General features: G+C 28.9%; 1 protein-coding gene across 1 annotated transcript; it reads right to left on the reverse strand.

Annotated features, from left to right (window-relative positions):
• Positions 1-789: 789 nt before the first annotated feature.
• LOC111618023 (sodium-dependent phosphate transporter 1-B-like) lies at positions 790-14398 on the reverse strand. Its single transcript, XM_023359442.1, has 9 exons — positions 14199-14398; positions 13912-14013; positions 13639-13779; positions 10654-10739; positions 10472-10568; positions 10259-10389; positions 4432-4556; positions 1809-1994; positions 790-1741 (listed from the first exon to the last, which is right to left on the reverse strand). The coding sequence occupies exons 1-9, from the start codon at positions 14392-14394 to the stop codon at positions 1501-1503; spliced, it is 1305 nt and encodes a 434-aa protein (XP_023215210.1). The 5' UTR covers positions 14395-14398; the 3' UTR covers positions 790-1500.
• Between the last annotated feature and the right edge of the window lie 9243 nt (positions 14399-23641).

The raw sequence follows: 23641 nt of genomic DNA on the forward strand, positions 1-23641 counted from the left end.
TAACTATATATATAAATATCTTTTCATTCTTTGAGATCATCATTATTAACTTTTAATGTGCTAATTGTCAAACAACAACTAAATACAGTAAAACCTCAATTTTATGAGAAAAAATTTGAACATTTTTAAATATGTTTTTTAGTGCAGCAATAAAAGCATTATGGTAATTAAAATGAAGTAGCAAAATGCCAAAAAGATAAATAATTTTAGTTATAAAAGTCACAATCCTATGAAATATCAATTATTTTCATCAAAAATGCCAAATATAAAATACAAACACTTTAATATTAATATTGAATTGTTATAGTAAAAAAATAAGAAATTATAATATCAACAAAATATAAAAATTTAAAAGCATGTGAACTGAAACTTGATTCTTGCTTAATATTTCAATACACACAATTATGATTGGTAAAGGATAAAAACTACTACATATTTTTCTGCTTGTAAAAAAATTTTGTACAGTATAAAGTTATTTTTATTTATGTAAATGCCAAAATTAATTATAATGAATTATTAAAATATTTATCAATATATTAAGACAGGCATTTCTATTCTAATTTGAAAATTGACAGCGATTCTGGAAGTCCTCAAAAATTTTTTTTTATTAAAAACCATTTGAAACAAATTTATAGTTTTATATACTGTATGATAAACTAAAATATAATTTGATATCTGGCTTTAATCAAAAATTGGGTTGGTTGAGTTGATGTTTATATATATATAATTTATTATTTATTTCAAATGTCTCAAGAATCAAAGTATATTTTAGTTTAGCAATTTTATATCATATCCAATTTAACTTCAAATTTACTTAAAACATTTCTTTTTGTGTGAATTTTATCTTGTATTTGAAATTAATTTTGAAAATGGATTAAAAATAATATGAAAACAATGACTTTGATAAAATGTTCTTCTATTCAAATAAGTAGTTCTATTGAATTTGTCTTAGGAATATTTAATATTAGACAACTTCTTTTATTTCATATAATATAACTTAATTTACTACTTAATTTAATTTAATACTTATCTTTATAAAAAAAAAATAAGTATTTATATTGAATTAGTAATTAAATTATTGTAATTAAATTTCAGTGACTGTTAATATCATAAACTAGATATATTGATTTCTTTAACATAACTAATAATAACTGACATTACTTCTCACAACCTTTAAATTTCAAGATTATTTGTTATTGTTTTTTTCTGAGAAAAATATAAAATTGAGGGTTGACTGTATTATCTCTGCAACTAAAAATACTATTCCAAAATAAATAGATAACATTCCAATATTTATAAAAATCTGGTTAATTCAGACAATATACAAATATTTTATATTATATGCATATGTGTATGATTATAATACATTTGATCATCATTACTCAAAAATATAATTCTTTTCACATTATGTAATTTTGTAGCTGCATTGCCTTGTTACGTCAAGCTGTATAACAGAGTTTTTACTTTTCGGAATGATAATATTAAGTTTGTTTTATCAATTTAGACAAGCGTTGCATTAAAAATGGCCATAAGAATGGCTGCTATTCCACCAGTTATGGGAAGTGTTAAAATCCAGGCTAGTACGATGTTACGAAACAGACTCCAGTCTACACCTTGCCGGGAACGTGTCCAGCCAACAAAAACTACAGATCCAACTTTACAGTGAGTTGTGCTGATCGGTAAACCAAGTTTTGAAGCTAAAAGCACTGTTGAAGCTGCTCCAATTTCAATTGTAAAACCACTAAAAAATTTTAATTTAATATTAAATCATTGCTAAATTATTAAATTTAATTGTAACCTTTTCTCACCTTGATGGTGTTATTTTAGTAAGATCTTCTCCTAAAGTTTGTATTACTTTTTGACCCCAAACCCATAAACCAACAGTAATTCCTAAGCCACCATATAAAAGTATATAGAAAGGGGTTTCACCTTCTTGATATACATTACCATCCATGAATATCATCCACATTGCTATAAGTGGCCCAATTGCATTACTGTATATTAAGAAAATTTTATTAAAAATACAGCAAACTAGAAGAATTGTAAATAATAATAATTAAATTCTTAATAATTACTGTTAAAATATTATTAAATACAATGTAGAAATTTATTGAGCTAATTATTTTATTAAATACAAAATGTGGTATAATATTTTGAAAAAATAAACTTAAAAAACAACTTTTTTCTAAATAACAAGAGTCATATGAAGAAAACACTGAACTAATATTTATTTTTTAAAAATGCATGCAAGCGTTGCATTAAAAATTAATCTTCTTAATGTCTTCTTGCTTAACATTTTCTTGGTAGAATATTCTTTAGTTTTTAATTCCCAAACTTCTTAGAAAATGTATCTCTCAATATGTATTTAGCCAATGTTTTATACATAAAACATCTGTAATAAAAATGTGTGTGAAAAGTCTCAAGTTTTATTACTATACTTATACAATTGGTTAGAAAGTTTTAAGATCCACGTGTAGACATGTGGATCCTATTTCCTTGTGTGTCAACAAATGGAATAGTTGGCATTGGAAGAGGCAACATAGTGCAGCAATCAGTACATATCAACCTCCTGTACAGCAGAATGCATACAACTAAACATGCTTTCATGACATCACTAACAGTAGTCAATTGATTCTTCAATTTACAGAAATATTAGAAACATTCATAAAAGAATGTGCCATGAGTTATTCTTTGTTTTTATCTAAGTTTTGTCTGCATTTCTTAAAAATATATTTGTTGCTGTATTATCTGCTATGCAATAATGATATCATAAACATAATTTATATTGTATGGTGATGTACTGTACATGTTACTGCAAACAGAATAATATATTAAATGTTTGATGAATGTCAATGCATTAAGCATTTTGTCCTAATAACTAAGCTGACCAAATATATTATTTTAAATGGGACAGTATTGTCTTTTGCTCTGTCCCAGCTGTTCCATTGTTTTAGTAAAATTTTCACTTTTGTTCTGTTTTTTGAAAATCAAAACATATAGTCTGTATATTAAATACATTTGTATAATGTAATTTGTTAGAAAATGTTTATTCTGCATTGATAAAAGTCATAAATTTGAATGGATATTGCCGAGGAAGAAATGGCATAAAATATAGCTTATCATTTGAATGAATTTAAGAAACATATTACATGAACAAATAAAGATGAAATTCAACAATTCAATCAATGGATGCTAATAAAGATAATACTAAGTAGTGATGGGACAATTAATTGGAATCTATATCATAATAGGAAGAATCAAACATTTTTCAATAATTGGAATTGAAATTTATCATAATTTCTTATTCTTAAAATAATTTTTTAATATTTAATAACAATAATTATTACCTGAATGAAAAATTAATTAAGTTTTTTAAATTATGATCATTAGCAAGTATTATTATAATCTAAAGTTTCATTTTGTTCACTAAAAGTTACATCAAAATTTCTTGTTTGGTGAAATCAACTGTTGGATTAAGAGTTTTTAAATGTAGATGCAATATCAAAATGAACATTGAGACATTAAATAGACTAGGCATAGTAAAAGCATTTCAATAATAAAATTTTGACAGAAATTTGGACAGAACTGTAATCTACTTCTAATTGTTATTATTGATAACACTTTATTAATGGAGAGTTTAATTTATGCCAAATATAATCCCAAATAGGGTTTAGCATTCCAAAATTTTTTCATTTGCCTTTAAAAATGACAAACTTGGCAATGTTAGTTACTTGTTTGTTCTGATTATCTGTGTTACTGTTATTTCTTACCATGGTTTCAGGTTTTCATATTGATACTATACAGGATGAGTTGTTTTGTCTAATTTACACAATAGAAAGAAACTAACTTGATAAACAAAGTGATTTGAAAATTTCATAGAAATTGTTTTGTCTCTCTCAAGTATGTGCAATTCTTTAATAATTTTTACATTATTAAAATTAAAGAAGAAAAAGAGATTTAAAAAATTATAAACAATTACTGTATTTTACAGTATATAAGATGCAACTTTTGTCCAAAAATGTAGCTGAAAAATAAATCACCCTGTATATTATACATGAAGTTGCAATCTCCCATGGAATAACAAATTTTCCAAACAGCCTTCACTAAGTTACAGATAGCATCTTACTTAGCCCAATTCATGAATAAAATGTCCATTCTAATTTTTTTTTTTAAATCAGAAATCAGTGAAAAAATTTGGGGCTGAGTGCCAAAGGCACAGGATTGTTTGAATTAAACACATTGAATACTTTTTAAAAATTAAAAAAAGTAAAAATATTCTGAAATGGGAATGTCTTTTATATGCTATAAAATAACAGTATACTTCACAAAATCCATCTTTATAGCAAAATTTTCAAATGTTAATATTCATTTTTTTAATAATAATTATACAATAATTAATTTACTACATTTATACCATAAATAAATTTTTACCTGACATCATTTCCTCCATGAGCAAACGAACCAAATACTGCAGTCAAAATTTGTAAATATGAAAAAATTCTGAATGTTTCTGGCCGATCATCTAATGAATTTTTATTTTCATCACTTTCTTTGTTTTCTTCCTATGAAAAAAATTTTTACTTGTGTATTTACTGTTAAGTATATATTATATGTTTAATTCTAATATAATTTATATATAGTAGAAGTTTGTTAATCTATATATGTTTATCTGGCACTTTCTGAATTGGAGTATTTTTGGACACAGTTTGCTAGATCCTAGGCAAAAACAACTACATAAAGAAAATGCAAAGCATTAAGTAATTACACATCATAAACAAGTTTGAAAGGGTCTAAAAACAAACTTGTCAGGTAATCTAGTGGAAGCAGAAGACCTTGATATTCTGATCTCAACAGATGAAGCAGTTCCATCAACATCATTTCAGAATATCTAGGAAATCTTACCTTGTTAAATTCCTACACAGTGTAATTTAGTCAACTGTACATAGTCTACATTGTGTTGTGCTAAACAAGCACAGTTTGTTAGAGTTAGTACACATTTTGTATTCAGTAATGTGCATAACTAATGTATTTTCTTTCTCATAAGCCATTGCAAAGACAACATACCTACAAACAGGTTTCTTACATTCATGAGCATGTATAGCTTTTGCAAATCACTAGTGTAACCAAGGAGGGGCCCTCTTCTTAATGAAAAAGTTAATAAAAATGTTAAATATAAGAAAAATTCTTTAATTATGGACTTAACTATGTACATAGTAATTTACATATATTAATTAAATTATCTATCCATTAAGTAAGTATTAAAAGCAAAAATTTATTAAAATATCTAGTAATTCATAATAAATTTTAACTTGGACTGTCCCTTTACGTGGGATCTGATTACACAACTGTTATGAATCGTATGTACAGTACAAAGTACATATGATTCATACATGTTCATAAAATAAATATTATAGTATTTGCACAAATCATTATGAATGTTGATTTTGTGCAATAACATATTCATTAATGTTTTTGCAGGTTTTTTTTAATCAATCTAATCATGTACAGTACTGTATCATCATCAGATTTTTTAATAAGTGTGTTTAAACAAATCAAAAGCATACAGCAGTGTGTGTTGTTATAAAATGTACAATAATATCTGCTATTTTTAAATTACAAATAATATTGAATTTTGTGTAACTACAAAATGTCTAGTAATCCCTTTTTTTTTCTCTGTTAATCTAAAATCAGTGGTGGATTGAATCACTGGGAAATTCCTGATTTTCTGGCAGGCCATTCCTTATTTTAATATATTTTAAATTTCACTTAAATTTATAAAGAAAAATCAATTAAACAAAATACAAGCAGTGTCTACCGCATTAACCACTCAGCCATCTGTCCATCATACTAGTTGTTAGAGAGAGATTTCTTACAGCAGTTTCATATAATCTAATCTATATATATATATATATAATAATATATCTAATATCTGGATATAAATAATATCTAAATATAATCTATAATATTTTTGACAATTCTAACTATTATTTATTTGAAACATTAGCTAACACAATGATAGAAAGTGTTCTACCAATTTTCTGTATTTTTAGAACTTGTGAAAGCAAAGTTTCATGAACAACAATTTATGGTACTTTGCTTCTTCAGGAATGTACTAAGAATTTTTACAATACTTAAAGTTAGTTTTTGTTTCAATTTTTCTGAATTTGTTTGATCAACATCACAATAAATATTTTAAATTTGGTTTTGAAATATTGAAAAAAAAAAAAAAACTGTGCACNTAATTAGATTCTGTGTAATTTTTCTACTATTTTTTTATATTATATACAGTATTTGTGCAAATTGTTTAATTATTTAATGATGAATTAAACAACTTTTGTATCCCTGCTATTTTCAACATTTTATTTTTGTATATGGTACACTAGCAGAGATATATGGCATTGTAAAGACTAAGACATAACCAAACTTTTAATATTGATCTGCACCATATGTGTTATCAGATCATAGTCAGTGATTCTCACAAAGATACATGAACATAATTGAGAATAATTAACATTGTAATTGAATATCTCAATACACACAATGTTGCACATCTTTCCAATAGAGGCATAAACAAAAACATTATATAGAATTCAACATTCTGAATACATTTGCCTTTGTAAAAAGTGAGACTCTTCCAGTTGTAAGCCAGAAACAGTCAATATTTTTCATTGAGACTTTTTAATCACATGCTAAAAATCTCAGCAAAATAGGAAATTGCAGTCCTTTAAATCAAAAGATTATGTTACAGTAGATGGTATGAAGGAAATGTGTGGTATAAAAGCATTGTTCTTGCAACAGCCAATGATGTTTAAAACTCTGTTATGTTTATTTATTAAGCAAAATAAGCATCATTTCTAATTTTGGCCATTGCAGATGCCACTTCAGAAACATTTTATGAAGAATCTTATTTCTATGATTCTTTAAATCATAGAAATAAGATTCTTCATAAAATGTTACCTCCTTTCCCTTTAGATAGTTCTTTCTTAATTCACTCTTTAGTATGGCACAACTCTATAGATAGCACGGTAAGACCAAAGCACTAATAAACATTTGATAAAGTAACTTCTTAAATGTTTATTAGCATTGTGCTCTTATTGTCTCCTTCAAGACAAATATACTTTCAAAAATACAGTAAACTTGTCTAAAATGGAATAAAATGGAACCAGCCTAAACAGGAAAAACTTTGGAATGGAACAATTTTTTTATGTTCAAGTTTACTATAAGCCAGAAACATTGGTACCTGCAGACTATAAATAAGGTGGGAGCACAAGCTGTAAAAAAGGGTATTGTACTACATTATATAAAATATACATATATACTATATATCTATATATAGTACATAGAGGTATCTCTTGATCAAGGCAATTAATTAAACCTTCGATGCTACCATGTATATCAATATTGCATTAATCAAATATAGTGGTACCTCGGTACTCGACTGAATGAACAATCACAGCCCCTAGAACAAACTTTCAGTTAATAACAAATATGTTTATTTTAATTTTGTCATCAGTAAAAAGTTTTCTGTGATAAAAATGAGTAACTAATTTTAAAATAAGGTAGAGCTCTCTTGGCAATTAAGGAAAGGGCAACCCAATTACAAAGGGGGCATGTGCCAAAACTGCCACAATGTATGGGAGCCCCTGGCGAGAAACCTGCCAAACATGAAAAATAAAAAGGTTTTGGGTATGAAATATAATTTTTTTGCTTTATTCACGTTAAGAGGCCCAGAAATAGAATGAAGAACTTTTAAAAACTAAATTTTTGAAAACGAGATGAATGTATAATACATTCTGTAATTTGACACACATGGAACCAGAACAGTGTTAGATTAAGATTACTGGATTATTGGAATTCAGATGAATTCAATAGTTTAATTATTTGGAAAAACTATTTGCATGACATTAGTACATTGTATTAATCAATACACATAGTATTGAAAGAAAATATGAAAGGAGAGCAATCATAAGGTACTGTGTTTTAGAATTCTCAAATTAATTGACAATCCTTTTAAAATAATTTTCAATTGCCTTTTGCTGTTTTGTCATTCAAGTGCACTGCCATTGTCAGTAATCAATTGCCAAGTTAGATTTGCACAAAATTTGATGAGAAATTTTTTGGGTCTTCATCAGTTGTGCAATTAATTGTGTACAACTGACAAAAACCTATGAACCTAAATCAAAAATGTTTTTAATTAAAATTCTTGCTGATAGACTAATTTTAAGGTGTGATTTTTATTTTATTGTCTGCATCCTTCTAGTTCCTGAACTGTTACAGTGCAAAATGAAAATAACTGAAATTTATCTGGTATAGTTTAAAGATTAAAAAAATTGAATAATACTTAAACCTACCAAAATGAAAACAATTGGTACTGTACAATTCCAGTTTACACAGATTTTATACTGTAGCCTATATGTAAATACAGGCTACATATGCCTGTGTAAATGTGTGACTTAAATTCTGCAATAACAGTCAACTCCTTCTTAACATATATGGATCTCAGTGAGTGAAAATACTGTGCATTAGAACATTTTTATTTGTTAAGTTTAAAAAGTATATCCTGAAGATGAGTGCAAGAGTGCTGGACATTTCACCTAATTATCTTTTATTTTATATTGATAAAAAGCAAATTTTATGAAATTTTAAAATTGTTAATAGCCAAATTATTAAATAATAAAATAAAATAGAAAACAAATGTTTTATTTTAAGTGAACACTATATAGAACACTAATATTGCTGCACGGAATTAACAGAATGACAAAATATAGTGTAAAATAGGGATAAAATATATTTTAAAAATTGTAGAAGCATTATCGTCACCTTTACAGAGTTTTGTATCTTAGTAATAATGAGATTAAATATTTCTTGATGCCAATAACAGATTTTTAATGTTAAGATTTAGGATTTATATGAGCAGAAAATTGTTTTCATTACATGTATTTGTGATCGAGATTGAATATGAAAACTGACTTTTATTTGAAATTGAGTTTATTCTCAATATTTAATTACTAATAATTAATGTCCTTGTCTGGAGTTTTATTAATGTAGGAAAGGAAAAATCTACATAACCATTTTCTGTCATAATATATTTTAATTTGTTTTCTTATCCTTTATATTTTTTTTAATTTAAATTTGTAATAAACGTTCAGCAAATATAAAATATGCTTATTCATTATTTTGATACATGATAAAATTATTTTCACTTTTATACACTGTTCTTTATGTGAATATGATATTAATTTTAGAAAATAACAAGAAAGTGTTAGTGCTATTCAGTTTCAAATTGTCAATTTCTAAATAAATATTTTTTAATTAAAGAAGACATGAAAGGAATGTTTAATTTTAAAAACAAAAAGTTTGTATTTTTATATTATTAAAACTAATTAAAATTAAATGAATACAGGTAACCCCCGTATAACACGGTAGTTACGTTCCAAAAAATTGCCGTGTTATGCGAATCCGTGTTATACGAAACAAAGAACTAATACGAAAAGGAGGGTTAGGTTCCAAAAATTAAAAAACATGCTAGTATATTTTCATAATTAAGATAAATATCTTCATTAAAATTTTTTTAAGTGATACATATTAATATAAATTAAACAATGTTTTCTTCGTCATCACTAAAAACACTATTAATTAACCGAGAGCGTTTTCTTTTTGGCAAGTTATCCTTATCCTCTGAGCATTTTTCTGCATTATCTTCAGATCCATGCTTTACCTTTTGCAAAATGTATGTAATTTTAGATTGCTTGCTTCTAGTTAAAAGGTCTTTATAAATTTCCTTATATGGTGCTAAGCACTTATGAAGAATAAAGCAAGTATGGAATAAGGGAAAAACATTCGGCAACATCAGAAGCAGAAGCGTCGCGATCTGGCAACATTGAAACAAGTTTCGAGAAGGACCACGTGTATCGACAGAAGGCGAGAAGAGAAAATTTACATACTTAAGTACTAATAGTTCACGAAAATAATAATTTTCGTGAACTATTATTACTTAAGTATGTAAAAATTTTTTACATTTCCTGTTGTACGAGGGTTTTACCCAATTCTCGAACCGTGTCAGAGTGAATCCGTGCTATAAAAGTACCGTGTTATATGGGGGATGGTACCAATTCTCGAACCGTGTTAGAGCGAATCCGTGCTATAGAAGTGCCGTGTTATACGGGGGATGGTACCAATTCTCGAACCGTGTTAGAGCGAATCCGTGCTATAGAAGTGCCGTGTTATACGGGGGTTACCTGTATATTCATTTCCATACATTGTATTTACCTGTAATTGTTTTTCTTTGATAAGGTACAAGAAAACAAAATACAGAGAGACCAGTAAGAAATCCTAATCCAACTGATAATATCAAGACACCCCACCATGGTACTTCATCAAATTTTAACACTGTAAATAGATAATTATTATGAGAATTTTTTAAATTTAAATATCTATTCAAGAATTATTATTATTTTTTTTTAACACCTACTTGATGGACCATCATGAACAATAGAAAAAATATTAATTAAAATTGTAAATCCATAAAAGAATGGTAATGATCTGAGTCCAGGTTCTAATTGATCACTCTGAAAAAAATCATCACATTTATCAATTATGGATAAATAAAAAATATATTTATTTATTTTAAAAATTTTGAAAAATACTGTATACCTTTTTCAGGATGAAAAATTGTATTCCCAAAAAGATAGCGGTGGAAAAAATTCCAGAGAGCACGGGCGAAAGGAACCAGGAAGCCACTGAAACACGTGATCAATGAATGAACCTGTGAGAAATACACCGCACTATGTAATGTAAAATAAAGCTATTTCTTTAAAAAGATATTTTAAATTATTGTTATTATTATAGGAATTAGATGCTTTTTGAATTTATCAAGTATGAGAAATATCTATATATTCAATATATACTGTATAAAAATAATAAAGAAATTCACTTCAATAAAATTATTTTAATTTTGTTAAATATGTCATAATTCTGATAGGATGGCATATCTTGATCTATTAATTACATAATATGAAATAAATAAATACAGTATAACTAAATAGAAGAGCATTTATAATCAGTTCATGTAAAATATATAATATGTATATTGTAGCAATGCAAGACATTTGACAGATACTTTACACCACTTAACAAAGTCAATCAAACTAACACAAGATCTAATTAAATGAGCAAAATGGACAACTCTTAACCATAATATATAAATAAAAATAATGTTAAATAAAATGTTTTTTTGGAGGATCAATTGAAAACCAGACTGGTCCTTTTTAGAAGTGATGCAAATCTCATATCACTGAACTTGGGGCACATTATCTAGTAAAGAGCTGTAATACAGCTGTCTAAGCAATAATCTGTTTCAGATGAAACAGACATTGTGTCATTCATTTAGTTATCCAGCTGTATTAAAGTCACTTTACCAGACAACATGTCTAAATATAAGCTCTTTGTTGCATGGTTTTGCTAGACCAATTGGAATGGCAATGGTTTTTTAAAAGACAGTTTACTGACTTCCACTTTATGTTACACACTACAGCTCTAATTCAGTGAAGTTTGAAAGCACTGAAGACAAAATTCAAGATGATGTCTGTCACAAACTGCAAAGTATTTGTAAAATTTTAGATTGGAGAATATGTAGCCTTCACTACCTTCTATATTAATTTTTGTAACACCAGCTATAATTTTGCATCATATATGAGTATATATTTCATTTATATAAAAGTAACATTTACAAACAGCAAACTAACAGTAGTAGAGTTGTTTCCTTTGATGTTTTTGCTCTACAGCTCTGACCATCTTATTCGGAGCTTGAGTGGAGCCAACCTTACCCTCCATCCCTCAATTTTCGCTAATTTCTCTCCAAGCCTTATTTTTTAAGTATTTCCGACGATAGTCTATAGAATTGACATTCAGTAAAGAATCGTATTGCTCAATAAGTTTGATGAAACAAGCTTCCAAAGCAGTATTTCAACATACCACCATCTTTCTACTTCACTATATTTGTGGGATAAGCCGATTGGGGTGAGGAGATTTCCAACAGCCGTGCGGTCTACTCCGTCGTGTGGGAGTGTCAAGACTCACTGAGACAGGTTTCCATCGTAAACCGTTTATTAAACATTAAAAATGATGCTTACAGCTACTCTTAACAATCGGCGTAAGGCCTATCCAAGGGCCTTACGCCGATTACAATAAAAAGAATTCAATTGTCCAAACGAACGTTGAGCTGCCGGTGAATCGATGTGGAGAACGTCGGCCCCGGAGCGCACTGCACACTTGGAAAGGATGGTCGTCGTCGGGAAACACCTGGGCGAACTTTCGGGTCGGCAGTCGAGGTCAATTCTGAACACAAAACAAAAAAGAGGGAACACAAAAATTCCGTGAAAGGAGCGCTTAGAACTAAAGACCAAGAACTCCTAATGTCCTTGAAAACGCGGTTTTATAGATTTTTCAACCGCAGCCGCCCCTCTATTGATCTCTCATCGTCACCTGTGACAATTCGAAACCCGATGAAGGGCGCGGAGAGGTCAACTTCGCGACCGAACACGACTCCTCTCCGGCCGCGTTTTCCTCGACTTTAGTCTTCCTATTGTTTTAAATCTTTTACAAAAAAACTTCCATTGTTTAACTCAGATCTTTAATTTCGCCCTTTGGCGTTGTGAAACGTGATTTTATTTTAAAAGCCGGTGAATACCTCCTTTCGGACCTCGTTTGGGTCCTCACATATTCGACGCTTTTTATTGGGTGCATTTGCAGCCAGTACGAAGAAATAAACTACAATGGTATCTCATACTTCGAACGTTCCAGAGTTTGAACGCAAAATTCCAGAGAAATTCGATACGGTGTTCGAATGAGCCTTTTACGTTCGAACTGCGCGCGATGAAAAAAATGCTGTTGCTGCGTAAACGTCGCTGTTGTGCATCGGTCATCTCTCCCTCTCTCTGAGAAATCACCTTTTGGGTTATGCTCGTGTATTTTCAGTTTTTTCGCTTTAATTTTAGTGTGTTTGGCTAGTATAGGTGGAGGTAGAGGTTATTATAAGCTCTACCTATTAACCATGGCTTTGAAGAAGTGTGTGGAAGCAACGCGACCTAAGAGAAAGATTGTAATATCGACGACTGAGGTGAAAAAGGAACTTATCGCGAAATATAAAAGCGATATGCGTACGGCGGATCTGGCAAGGCGGCCATGTGTAAGTTGCCGAAGTCAAAGGTATGTACCATTCTTAAAAACAAAAAAGCGATAAGGTCTGGCAACGGATTAATTCACTATCCATTATTTCTAATGGGGAAAATTGATTCTGAGTTCGAACGAATTAAATTCGAAGTACGAGGCACCACAGTAGTTTAATGTCTGCCTCTCTGGAGATCCGGATTCGAGTCTGGATCGAATCTCAAAAATTTTTATAGCCCTCGCATCCAGCTGCCACCAATGAGGACCTGGCCAAACTCACGATAGTCAAGATAAAAAAAAATCTTCAATGCCCACAGGGCATAAAGAGTTTAAAACTTTTTGACATCACCGAGTCTTCAATACAACATTGTACTGTTTTCTACATGTTTACTATTGAGGTATTTTGGTTTAGTTTTTATTTTCGAACTTTTAGTGGTTATTGTAATCGAAAAAATTGAGTTTGAAACTTACCAATCATTCCAATCGATCGCCATTGCACTCCATAAAAACCTCTGGAAACTAAGGTAAATCCTACTACTGCTCCTACAATACTATGGGTCCCGGAAATTGGAAGACGAAAAAACGTGGCTATAATATTCCAAATGGCGCTACCTGAGACAATAGAATGGCCGTATATTAATTTTAACATTTATTTGAAAATATTTTAGAAACAAATTTATATTTAATAGTTTAACAGATTAACACAGCACTATAATATAAAATGTACAGTACAATAAATCTTACCAGACAAAGCTGCTAAATTTCCAAGCATTAATTCTTTTTCGTTATTAGCAAACATGTTTACATCAAAAATATCTTTTCTCACTGTATCAGAAACTTTATACCCTATTAAGCAAAATATATATATAAATATAAATATTCAATACGATAACTTATTTCGTATAGTTAATAGCGAGGTTACGGCAGAAGTTTTCATCTCTGAAACGTGAACGTCAAACGTCAAGCGCCACTCGACGTTCACGTTTCACAGATGAAAACTTCGCCCGCAACCTCGCTAATTATAAAATTACCCATTAGAACAGCTCCTAATATTTCAAAAATCGTTGCAAGTATACAAGCTTGGCGAAGAGTAAGTACTTTAGATCCGACAGATGTTCCGAATGAATTTGCCACATCGTTAGCGCCAACTCCAAATGCCAAAAAGAATGCGATAATGAAACCTACTATAATAATCCATAAAATCTCGTGGGACTGCGGTTCTAGCATAACTATTGAAATTCAAATTCTGAAAATAAATTTATATATTTAAAAAATCATAAATAGTATTATTAAAATTTACAAGATCATATAATAAATACACAGTAGAGAAGTTGCGGCCGAAGTTTTCATCTGTAAAACGTGAACGTCGAACGTCGAGCGCAGTTTACAAGATAGCGGCGCTCGACGTTCACGTTTTAAAGATGGAAACTTCGGCCGCAACCTCGCTAGTGTGACAATTAATGAGACTGGAACTCTATTACACGTTCTGTATTAGAAATAAGAACTACCTTTTGCCATTGTTACCTCTAATGTGCACTTTCCATCCATCAGTCATATAAGTCTTTATTTTATGACCCTTTTAATGTCATACATATCGGTAAAAGCAGCTGTTTGAACAATAATGGCTACTAAAGAGTGGGTTTTAGCGTTTATATTTTCAAAGATATATTCTTTATACAATTCATTTCTATTTTTCTTTTTCAGTTTTCGTCTCTAAAACAGATTATGGCAATAAAAATACGCAGTATAAGTATATCTATCATTTTCTCAGCGATAAAAGATGATTAGATTAGGATTTTTTCTTTCTTTCTAATACAGTACTATCGTATAACGGGGCTTGATAAAACTGCAAAAATATTTATAACACCAAATAAATAGATTTATTTGAATAATTTATGAAACAGTTTAAATTTCATTGAAGAATATATATATTTAAATGTATTAATTTACTTTTTAATATTTTAAATGTCTTTATAGATGAAAATACAATTAAAAATTATGTAAGAAAACTAAATACAATTTCATAATAATCAGAACAACAGAACAATAAAATGTCAAAACTTAGATAAATAGTAAGAAGATTATTGGATAAAAAGCAATTATTTATAATGCTCATATTGAGGTATATATATAAAAAAGTGTTAGCAAAAGATTAGATAAAATGTAATTTTTGAAAACCCTAATAAGATGAGAAATATTCAGACTTCTCCAGTCTTCTCCAATCCAATCCCTAAAAGTGGCTCGAAATGTCTTAATATCAGTAAGAAATATAGTAAGTAAGAAACATTTATTATATAATTATAATGTAGAAGGTGGCCCAATAAGGTGTCATTTAACTGTGATGTATTTTATAATAATCTTAAAAACATATTCCAGTTAACTGACTTCTGAGCTACCACCTTATATGCTTTTTATGGAATTAAATATATTTATATATTAATCTTTTATATAGTCAAAATTTTCTAAAAATAACTTATTACTTTGTTCCATCTTATCATGTCAGATACCATTCACAATTAGACATTATTTATTAGTTTGAATCATTTGATCTTTGATTTAAATCATAAAGTAAAACGCTTTGATTGGACAAGATGCGCAAAATTTAATTTTTTTACAAGTTTAATTCAATTCAAAATATAAAATATAACGATTTTGTTTTAGATAAAATGGAAATCTTTTGTGTGACGTAATTTTTTCGTCTTTATAACCATTCCTCACGTGCCAGGTCATCCATATTAGATGGGCACTGGAGGTCTGCTCCTCACTCGACACACCAATTCGTCCCACAAATATTCATTAGGTTTGTGATCGAGGTTCTGGGCTGGGCAGTCATTTAATCTACTCCTCCTTAAGTCAGAGCGAACAGTATTGCAAGGCGTGTTATCATGTTAAAGGGTATGGGGGACTTCATGGAAGAAATGCCAGCGTCGGAAGTAGGAAATTGGCATGTTAACTTGCGCGAGGAGGAAGTCAATGCCAAACCAGCAAACCATTAGGTTCGCACAATTTCGTTATAGGTACGACATAGTCAAGAGATGAGGCTTACCCGGTGGCATCACACCCACACAAGGTAAACAAGATAACGGGACTCATCGCCCCATACAACTTGCTCCGTCATCCAGTTACGAATATTGCACAACTGCAAATGACGTTTTTCATGCCCGGGTGCTACAGTGACTTTTAAGCCAAAAATATTTGGCTTAAAAGTCACTGTTCTGCCAGTGTAACCCAATTTATGCTGCTCTGTACGGATAGTTCTGGTGCATAGTATCTGTCCAGTTGAGGAAACTGAGTGATGGTCTCCACACTTTCAAGCGATTGCGTTTTACACCATTTTCAACACTGAAGTCTCCAGGGGTCATTGAGGTAGGTTTACATGGGAGTGTTTTGTTCTTGTTTGTCCCTCTTGCCACCACTGCTTAAAAATGTCGCTATATTTAATTTCGGGAGCAGCATCTTATCCTGAATAGCACGAATAAAACGTTTACTAAGATGACATCCAATTATCTGACCCCTAACAAACTCCATAGGCTCCGGACCTGGATCCATGGTGTGCACGTTTGCTTAGCCTTCACTGATGAACTTTGAAAAGTGTATTTGCATTCAGTGGTGAACACATTCATTCTTGCATATTAGAAGGGTATTCCCAATAACTCTTTCCACCTACCCACTCACACACACACACATTGTTTAAGCAACACTTTAACAGACTATCATAGAGAATGTAGGCTTATTATAATATTCTGTCATTTTTTAAAGATGAATATAGTACAGTACCTTGCTTCTAGTACGGATATGTCCCATGTGTTAAATATGCCACCATTCTTACTCATTTCTCTAAATACGTTACTACATTTGACAACACGATATATACTGTAATTACTAAAATCAAATTTGCTTTTCCAGGGCGAACACATTTACGCAAGATAAATTGGGTCTAATGAAACAATCGATTACTCGCCATGCTGTAGTGTCCACCAGACATTTTAACATAGTTCAGAACGTTCGCCCGAAGACTTTAATACGCAAACAAAGTAACGCTTATCGTTTACAGTGACGAAACACCGGGTTTCGTCACTGAAAACGATACGCTTTCAGTCTGTAGCAAACGAAGCCGACGATATTATGATGCTAATGGCGGATCTCCGTCAGCTGTACTCAATGTCATTGCATGACTAACGTTCGAAGACTTCCAAACAACAGGCATACTTAAAACTCAGAACACAGCGAGTCTATGCAGCCTTTCTACAGGATAGTAAATTAGCGATTTTAAGGCACTCTGGTTGCTTAGAATATCATTTTTAGTTTACAGAAAAATCTTTATTAGATATATCTATTTTTGCAGAGAAAAATTATTAAATCAAACAAAAAAATATAACAAAGTTATACAGAATTATATATTAACTTTGATGAGATCAAAGTTAGTATAGTATAGTATAGTTAGTCAGATCTGATCAATAATATGTTTATATAATTGTGATAAGATACATATGGTTTATATACGTGTATTTAAAACTGTAAGTGGCCAATTTATGATTGTTATGCAATTTCTGATTTAAGATATTAACAAATTCAAAAGGAAAATGGTGAAATAAGATGATTTTGCATATAAAGTATAACTTATGTATATAAAAATCATCTATTTATCCGCTATATGAAACATCAGCTAAAATTCATCCATATGTATGAGTGAAGACATTTCAAAAAATTTAAAATTAGGAAATTATTATAAAAATATATCATTTGGAAATATCAGATGACATTTTAAATATTTTCAAATTCTTTTATGTATTTATTTATTCTATATATTTTCATAATCGAAATGCTGATCTTCAATATCAAATAAAGTACTGTAGAAATGGATTAATCTACAAATCTTATCACTTTCTTTGATTACAATACGTAACAAAATTTTTAAAACTTGATGCTCCTGTGAAAATCTTGAGATTTTGTAATTTCTTTGTATCAAAGTAACTAAAAATATATAATTTTCTCCAAGAAGTTTGTATTTGAAATTATTCAAATACCGATTTTTCTAAACGTCCCAGATAAATCCCATGAATTAAATTAAATGATGGCATCTAGACTTGAAAACTTTCATCTAACAGATACCACTGTTTAAATCACTGTTCATAAGACCCGTCTCTAACAATTTTCAAGTGTAATCGTCAAGAAGGGCTCTGCTTCTGCCAAAATTTCTCCGGTCTCTTCGAAACAATCGCAATTGCCTGCATCCCGAACGAATGGTGCCTGTTCATTGATAGCTCATCCAGGAGCCTTGAAGCTGTTATACTCCATAACAGAAGTAATACTTATACTTATCCGTCTCTTCCCCTTGTTCATTCGGTGAACTTGAAAGAGTAATACCATGGTGTGGAAACGTTAGAAGCCTTGAAATATGACGAATACGGCTGGAAGATTATTGGAGACATCAAAATGATAGCAATCTTAAGGAGGCATTACGAAATACTCCAGTTATCTTTGCCATTGGGATAACAGAGATACTACAAGAAGAAGCACTGGCCACAACGGACAGAATTCTCTTTGGGGAAGCTCAAGTAGGCGCCACTAGTAGACCTTAGAAGACTGTTTCTACCTTTACATATAAAATTGAAAAATTGGGTCTAATGAAACAATTTGTCACATGTCTTTATAAGGGATCCGCAACTTTCAAGTATCTCAGACTTTTTCCCGGAAGCTCTCTAAGGCTAAAGTCAAGGATAGTGTCTTCGTTAAGCCATAAGAAGATCCAGAAGTGCTCAGAATTCTTCAGTACGATGGGAAAACAAGCGTGGGACAGCTTTGCGCCGTGTTTGGAGGCTTCTTGGGCAATCGCAAGGCGAAAAAATATAAAGAACTTGTCGAGAATCTAGTGGCGAACTACGGCAAAAATGGGCTGCAGGATGTCTCTAAAACTCCACATTCTTCACGTCATACTGAAATATTCAAGAACATGGGAGCATACTCTAAAGAACAAGGGGAATGCATCCACCAAAGTATTTTGGAGTTTGAACACCGCTACTAAGGAGTGTTTAACGAACCACGATGGGAGACTACATTTGGGGACTAATATATTAAAATAATCGTCATTATAAACATAAATATCAGAAAATTACTGATTTTTAAAAGTTTTTATGTAATATTAATAATAAATGTAATTTATAAGTAATGTGTTGTTGTTTTCAAAAGTATGTATGTAAATGAAATAAAATTGCTTAAAAGCTAAACAAACAGGTTACTTTTTCAATGTAGTTTTCCTGGTTACAAAAACAAAGTTTGAAAGGAATTAATGGCCATTTTTCTATACTTCTGCAGCATAATGAATCGGAAATAACACGCACTACCCAGGAACAAAAATTATATCTACATATTGTTATTAATAGTTTGAGAATGTAAAGATAAAAAGTTATAATAAATAAACTAACGACATATTCTTAATTAATTAAGAAGGAATTTAATTAATAACGAGAAGATATCAATTCTCTTTTATGTTAGTAATATTAATAGCAAATATGCATTACATAATTTTTATTATTTTCCTTTTTTTTTAAAGTATTTTGCAAGTAATGCTTCTAATGCAGTTATTCTACACATTTATATTTAAATATTTCACTTTCAAAATAATTTTATGCTAAACAGTCCATTTTAATATCGGGTGTTAACATTAAAAAAAAATGAAAAATTCATTCTGTTTTATAATAGAATACGGCAATTTTATATTATGAAAAACAATAGAATTTTAATAAATAAATTGTTTATTTAATACACAGTTTATTAAAAGTAAGTTTATGCAAATAATTTAATTAAAAAGAATTAAAATAAATTTTAATTTAATGAGAAAACTTAGCTAAATAACATACACTCTACAGCTGGTACTGTACAGTAGTAGTTAATGTTTATTAGTTATAATTATGCTGGCCAAGATAAATTCTATTAATTATTTTAAAAAAAGTTACATTATAAATACAAATAGTTTTATATTTCCTACGAGAATTATTGTTCATTTCTTTCTATTAATATTTATTTAATATACCTAATTTATAATATAATGTGAGAATGTTTTGATAACTAAAATTAAGATAATGGAACCTATTCTATTTTAATATAATAATAAAAGTTACTTACTGCTCGTAGTAATATCCAAAAAGTGAGTAAGCTTTAAAATAACTTCGTTTATTTTTAACTGAAAAAAAGTGAAAAAAAAGAGTAAATATGAGCGCCATAAATATGATAAAATTTCAGGAATAAAACACATAATACAATCGAAAATTAAATTTAAAATGTAAACATATCTTCTTACCGGATAGATATTTCAGAAATAAATCGGAAAAAATAGCTGGTAATTTTATTTTGAAGTATCTATTACAAAAAATAAGTATATAATTATTAACGTTATGTAATATATAAAAAATTTAAATTTAAACATGTNATAATAAACACAAGTTATATCCTTCACGTATAAAAAAAATTACAGTAAAAACAATACGATTTTTATATAATATTTATCGAATTATTGTATTAAATTTATACGAAGATGTGTGGTTTATCATTTAATTCCACGTCAAATAAACTGTGACATTTTAAATCCAATAGTCGGATTTTTACCACCTGAAATTTATCTACTTAAATGTTTGTTTACTGAAAAGTATATAAATTTTGACTTGATCTTGATATAAAGCAATCCTTTACAAGTTTACATTTAGGCTATACCGTAACAACTAATAAAAGATAGTATGAATAGCTACCATCTCTCTGTATAAAATAAATTGCAAACAAACACTTGAATATCTTACACCAACAGTACAATATATTATGTATCACATGGAAAGAAAATAAGGAAATTTACTTTCCTTATATTGATATTGACATTCTTTATGAATGAATACAAATCTCGATTTATAATATAATTAAAAAATATATATATATATTATACTTTAAAACATAAGATTTGAAATGTAAACTTATTTAGTACTAATAAGCAAATTAAGTGGTATTATTTATTAAACTAAAAGTATAGAAGAGATAACAATAGATGTGTTCGTATTAATATAGAAAATATATTAAACGATAAACAAAAGGAAAAAATATATAATTTGTGCCTTTAAATTGAATATCAATTGATAATTTTAATTTTCGTAGGATGAAACATTGCAGTAGATGTTTTTTTTTCTAACAAAAATTACAGATACAGATACCTGGTATATTTATTCCTTTGACAGAAACCCACGATGAGCTCCTCCTATTGGACAAATTCTAAGTAAAAGCAAGCTGTAGCTGCATCTTCTGTCACAACTCTGCTTTTACTTAAGGTGATAAAGTGTCAAGCTCAAGTAAGTATGCATTCGATGATATAAAATGATAGAGTTTTATAAATAATACTATACAAAACATATTAGTGTATTTTAATACTTAAAAAAAATATATATATATATATATACACATTTCCTATATAAATTCCGGAAAAAAGTAATAAAAATAATAGAATACAATCGTGTTTTCTCACGTCTTTTCCTTAGTTATATAGCTACATCCATCTCGTTAACGACCTAACGTTTTATCATCATAAATAATATAATACTAATCTAAACATAAATAAATATTTAGTCGAATATTCATCGACCTTGAATTTATTGTAGATGAAAATTCTTTTGCCAACGTCTTTGAATCAAAGATTAAATAAAGTATAGGCTTTTAAATAAAGGTTTTAAATAAAGATATACTTTTCGATATTCTGTATTAAATGTAAAATTATTTTTCTAAGTTTAGAAGAGAATTCCTACTTCGGAGAATTTACTCATTGTGTTTAAAAATAGACTTTAAAGATGTTTAGTATTTTTAACTAACTTATAGATTTTATGATTATGTTTTGTTAGGAATCATTTTCGATGTTGGATTTTCTAAATTTGTTATTATATCCTTTTGCAAAAGTATAAAAATGGATCAATTACTTACTGGCTTGGTTTAGGGACCAAAAATGGAATGGGAAATTGTTATCGGAATCTTATATATTAAGTAACCGATTTACGTCATATTTCCTTTCGTAAGAAAGCGAAATAATAATTCGATAATGATAAATATTCATTTTATCGTTATTTTATGACGATAATGTAAATGTTTAATTATTTACTCGAATGTAATATAATCTGACTTTTCAATAAAATCTTATTATTATTATTATTATTTTTTTGGAAAAAAAATTGTTTTCTAATTTAATTTTATAGTACTTTTGTATACTCTAAATACGATTCTTAACGTTTTGGCAGTATAAAGAATACCAAAAATACTAACGGAAATTCGGGGTACATGCCAAATGGCCTATAGTCCCAGTGCTAATACACTTGTTTTATAAACGAGGAATTCCTTAACGATAAAATTTTACGACAAGTTATAAAAATTAAATTTGCTTTTATAATTTATCACCTTATAAAATTGACGTAAAAAAATAGAAATAATGGAAAATTTTCAAAAAATTATTATAGAATTGCATAAATGATCTTTAGAGTTTTACTTTTGTAATTGTTCACTGTTAAAAAGGTCACTGCACGTAATTACCTTTATCATTACCAAAGCAGATTTTTAAACTTGTTTTAAATGATTTTATATTAATTAATTTCTCTACATAAATGAATTTTCGTAGTAAAAGTCTAAAGCAATTTTTGTAATTAACATCAACATTTTCTTCTTTCTAAATTGTTCATAGAGTAATAATATAATCGGACATGCGACGTACAGTACTATAAAATACAGTACATGTTCAGGTTATAGAACTCAACAAATTAAATCTATAATTTATATTTTTGACATAAATTTTAGACTTTTGAATAATGAATAATTTGTATTCGGGAAATAATATATAAATATTAGTGCAAAATTTATACAGTCGATCCCCCCTATAATACTGTTGATTATTCCGTTTTATATGAATTCCGTGTTGTATGAGTCACTTAGATTTTACAAATACGTATGCCGGACTGTGAACGGCTCACGTATTTGCAAAATCTAAGTGACTCGTATAATATGGAATTCATATAAAAACGGAATAATTAACAGTGTTATAGGGGGGTCGACTTAATACAGTACAGTACATTGTAGATCTGATTATCTGACATCCTTTACAAATTTCTGGAATTAAAAATGATTAGACATTAAATTTTAATGATTCAAAATTATAAACTGCAATTTAAATGTAACAAAGAAATTTTTTATTAGATTTACTAATGCCTTTTGTGTGGAAAATGATATAATTTTGATATGAATTTTCAGAAAAGAAAAAAAGGAAAAAGCTCTAAATACTTTGAATTGCAGCGCATATGCAAGCTAAGTTATTATACTAAGTATTGTACATTAAACATATGTTTAATCATGTATTTAAATAGACTAGTCATTTATAAATGATTTTTCTCATTGTTTTCTTATAAAATAACGAATTTAATAAATATATTTAAAATATATTATATTTTTTAAATATATACAG

Source organism: Centruroides sculpturatus, unplaced genomic scaffold (assembly GCF_000671375.1).
Source record: "Centruroides sculpturatus isolate CEXI.00-Female unplaced genomic scaffold, Cexi_2.0 scaffold47, whole genome shotgun sequence".
Taxonomy (NCBI): Eukaryota; Metazoa; Arthropoda; class Arachnida; order Scorpiones; family Buthidae; genus Centruroides; species Centruroides sculpturatus.

Bases quoted from the DNA above. Each gene is read 5' to 3' on its own strand.
- LOC111618023 (XM_023359442.1), bottom strand. From the start codon at position 14,394: ATGCTAGAACCGCAGTCCCACGAGATTTTATGGATTATTATAGTAGGT. The intron at 13,780-13,911 runs GTAAGATTTATT...CTATTGTCTCAG, and splicing joins AAATTTAGCAGCTTTGTCTG to GTAGCGCCATTTGGAATATT. The intron at 10,740-13,638 runs GTAAGTTTCAAA...CACGTGTTTCAG, and splicing joins GCGATCGATTGGAATGATTG to TGGCTTCCTGGTTCCTTTCG.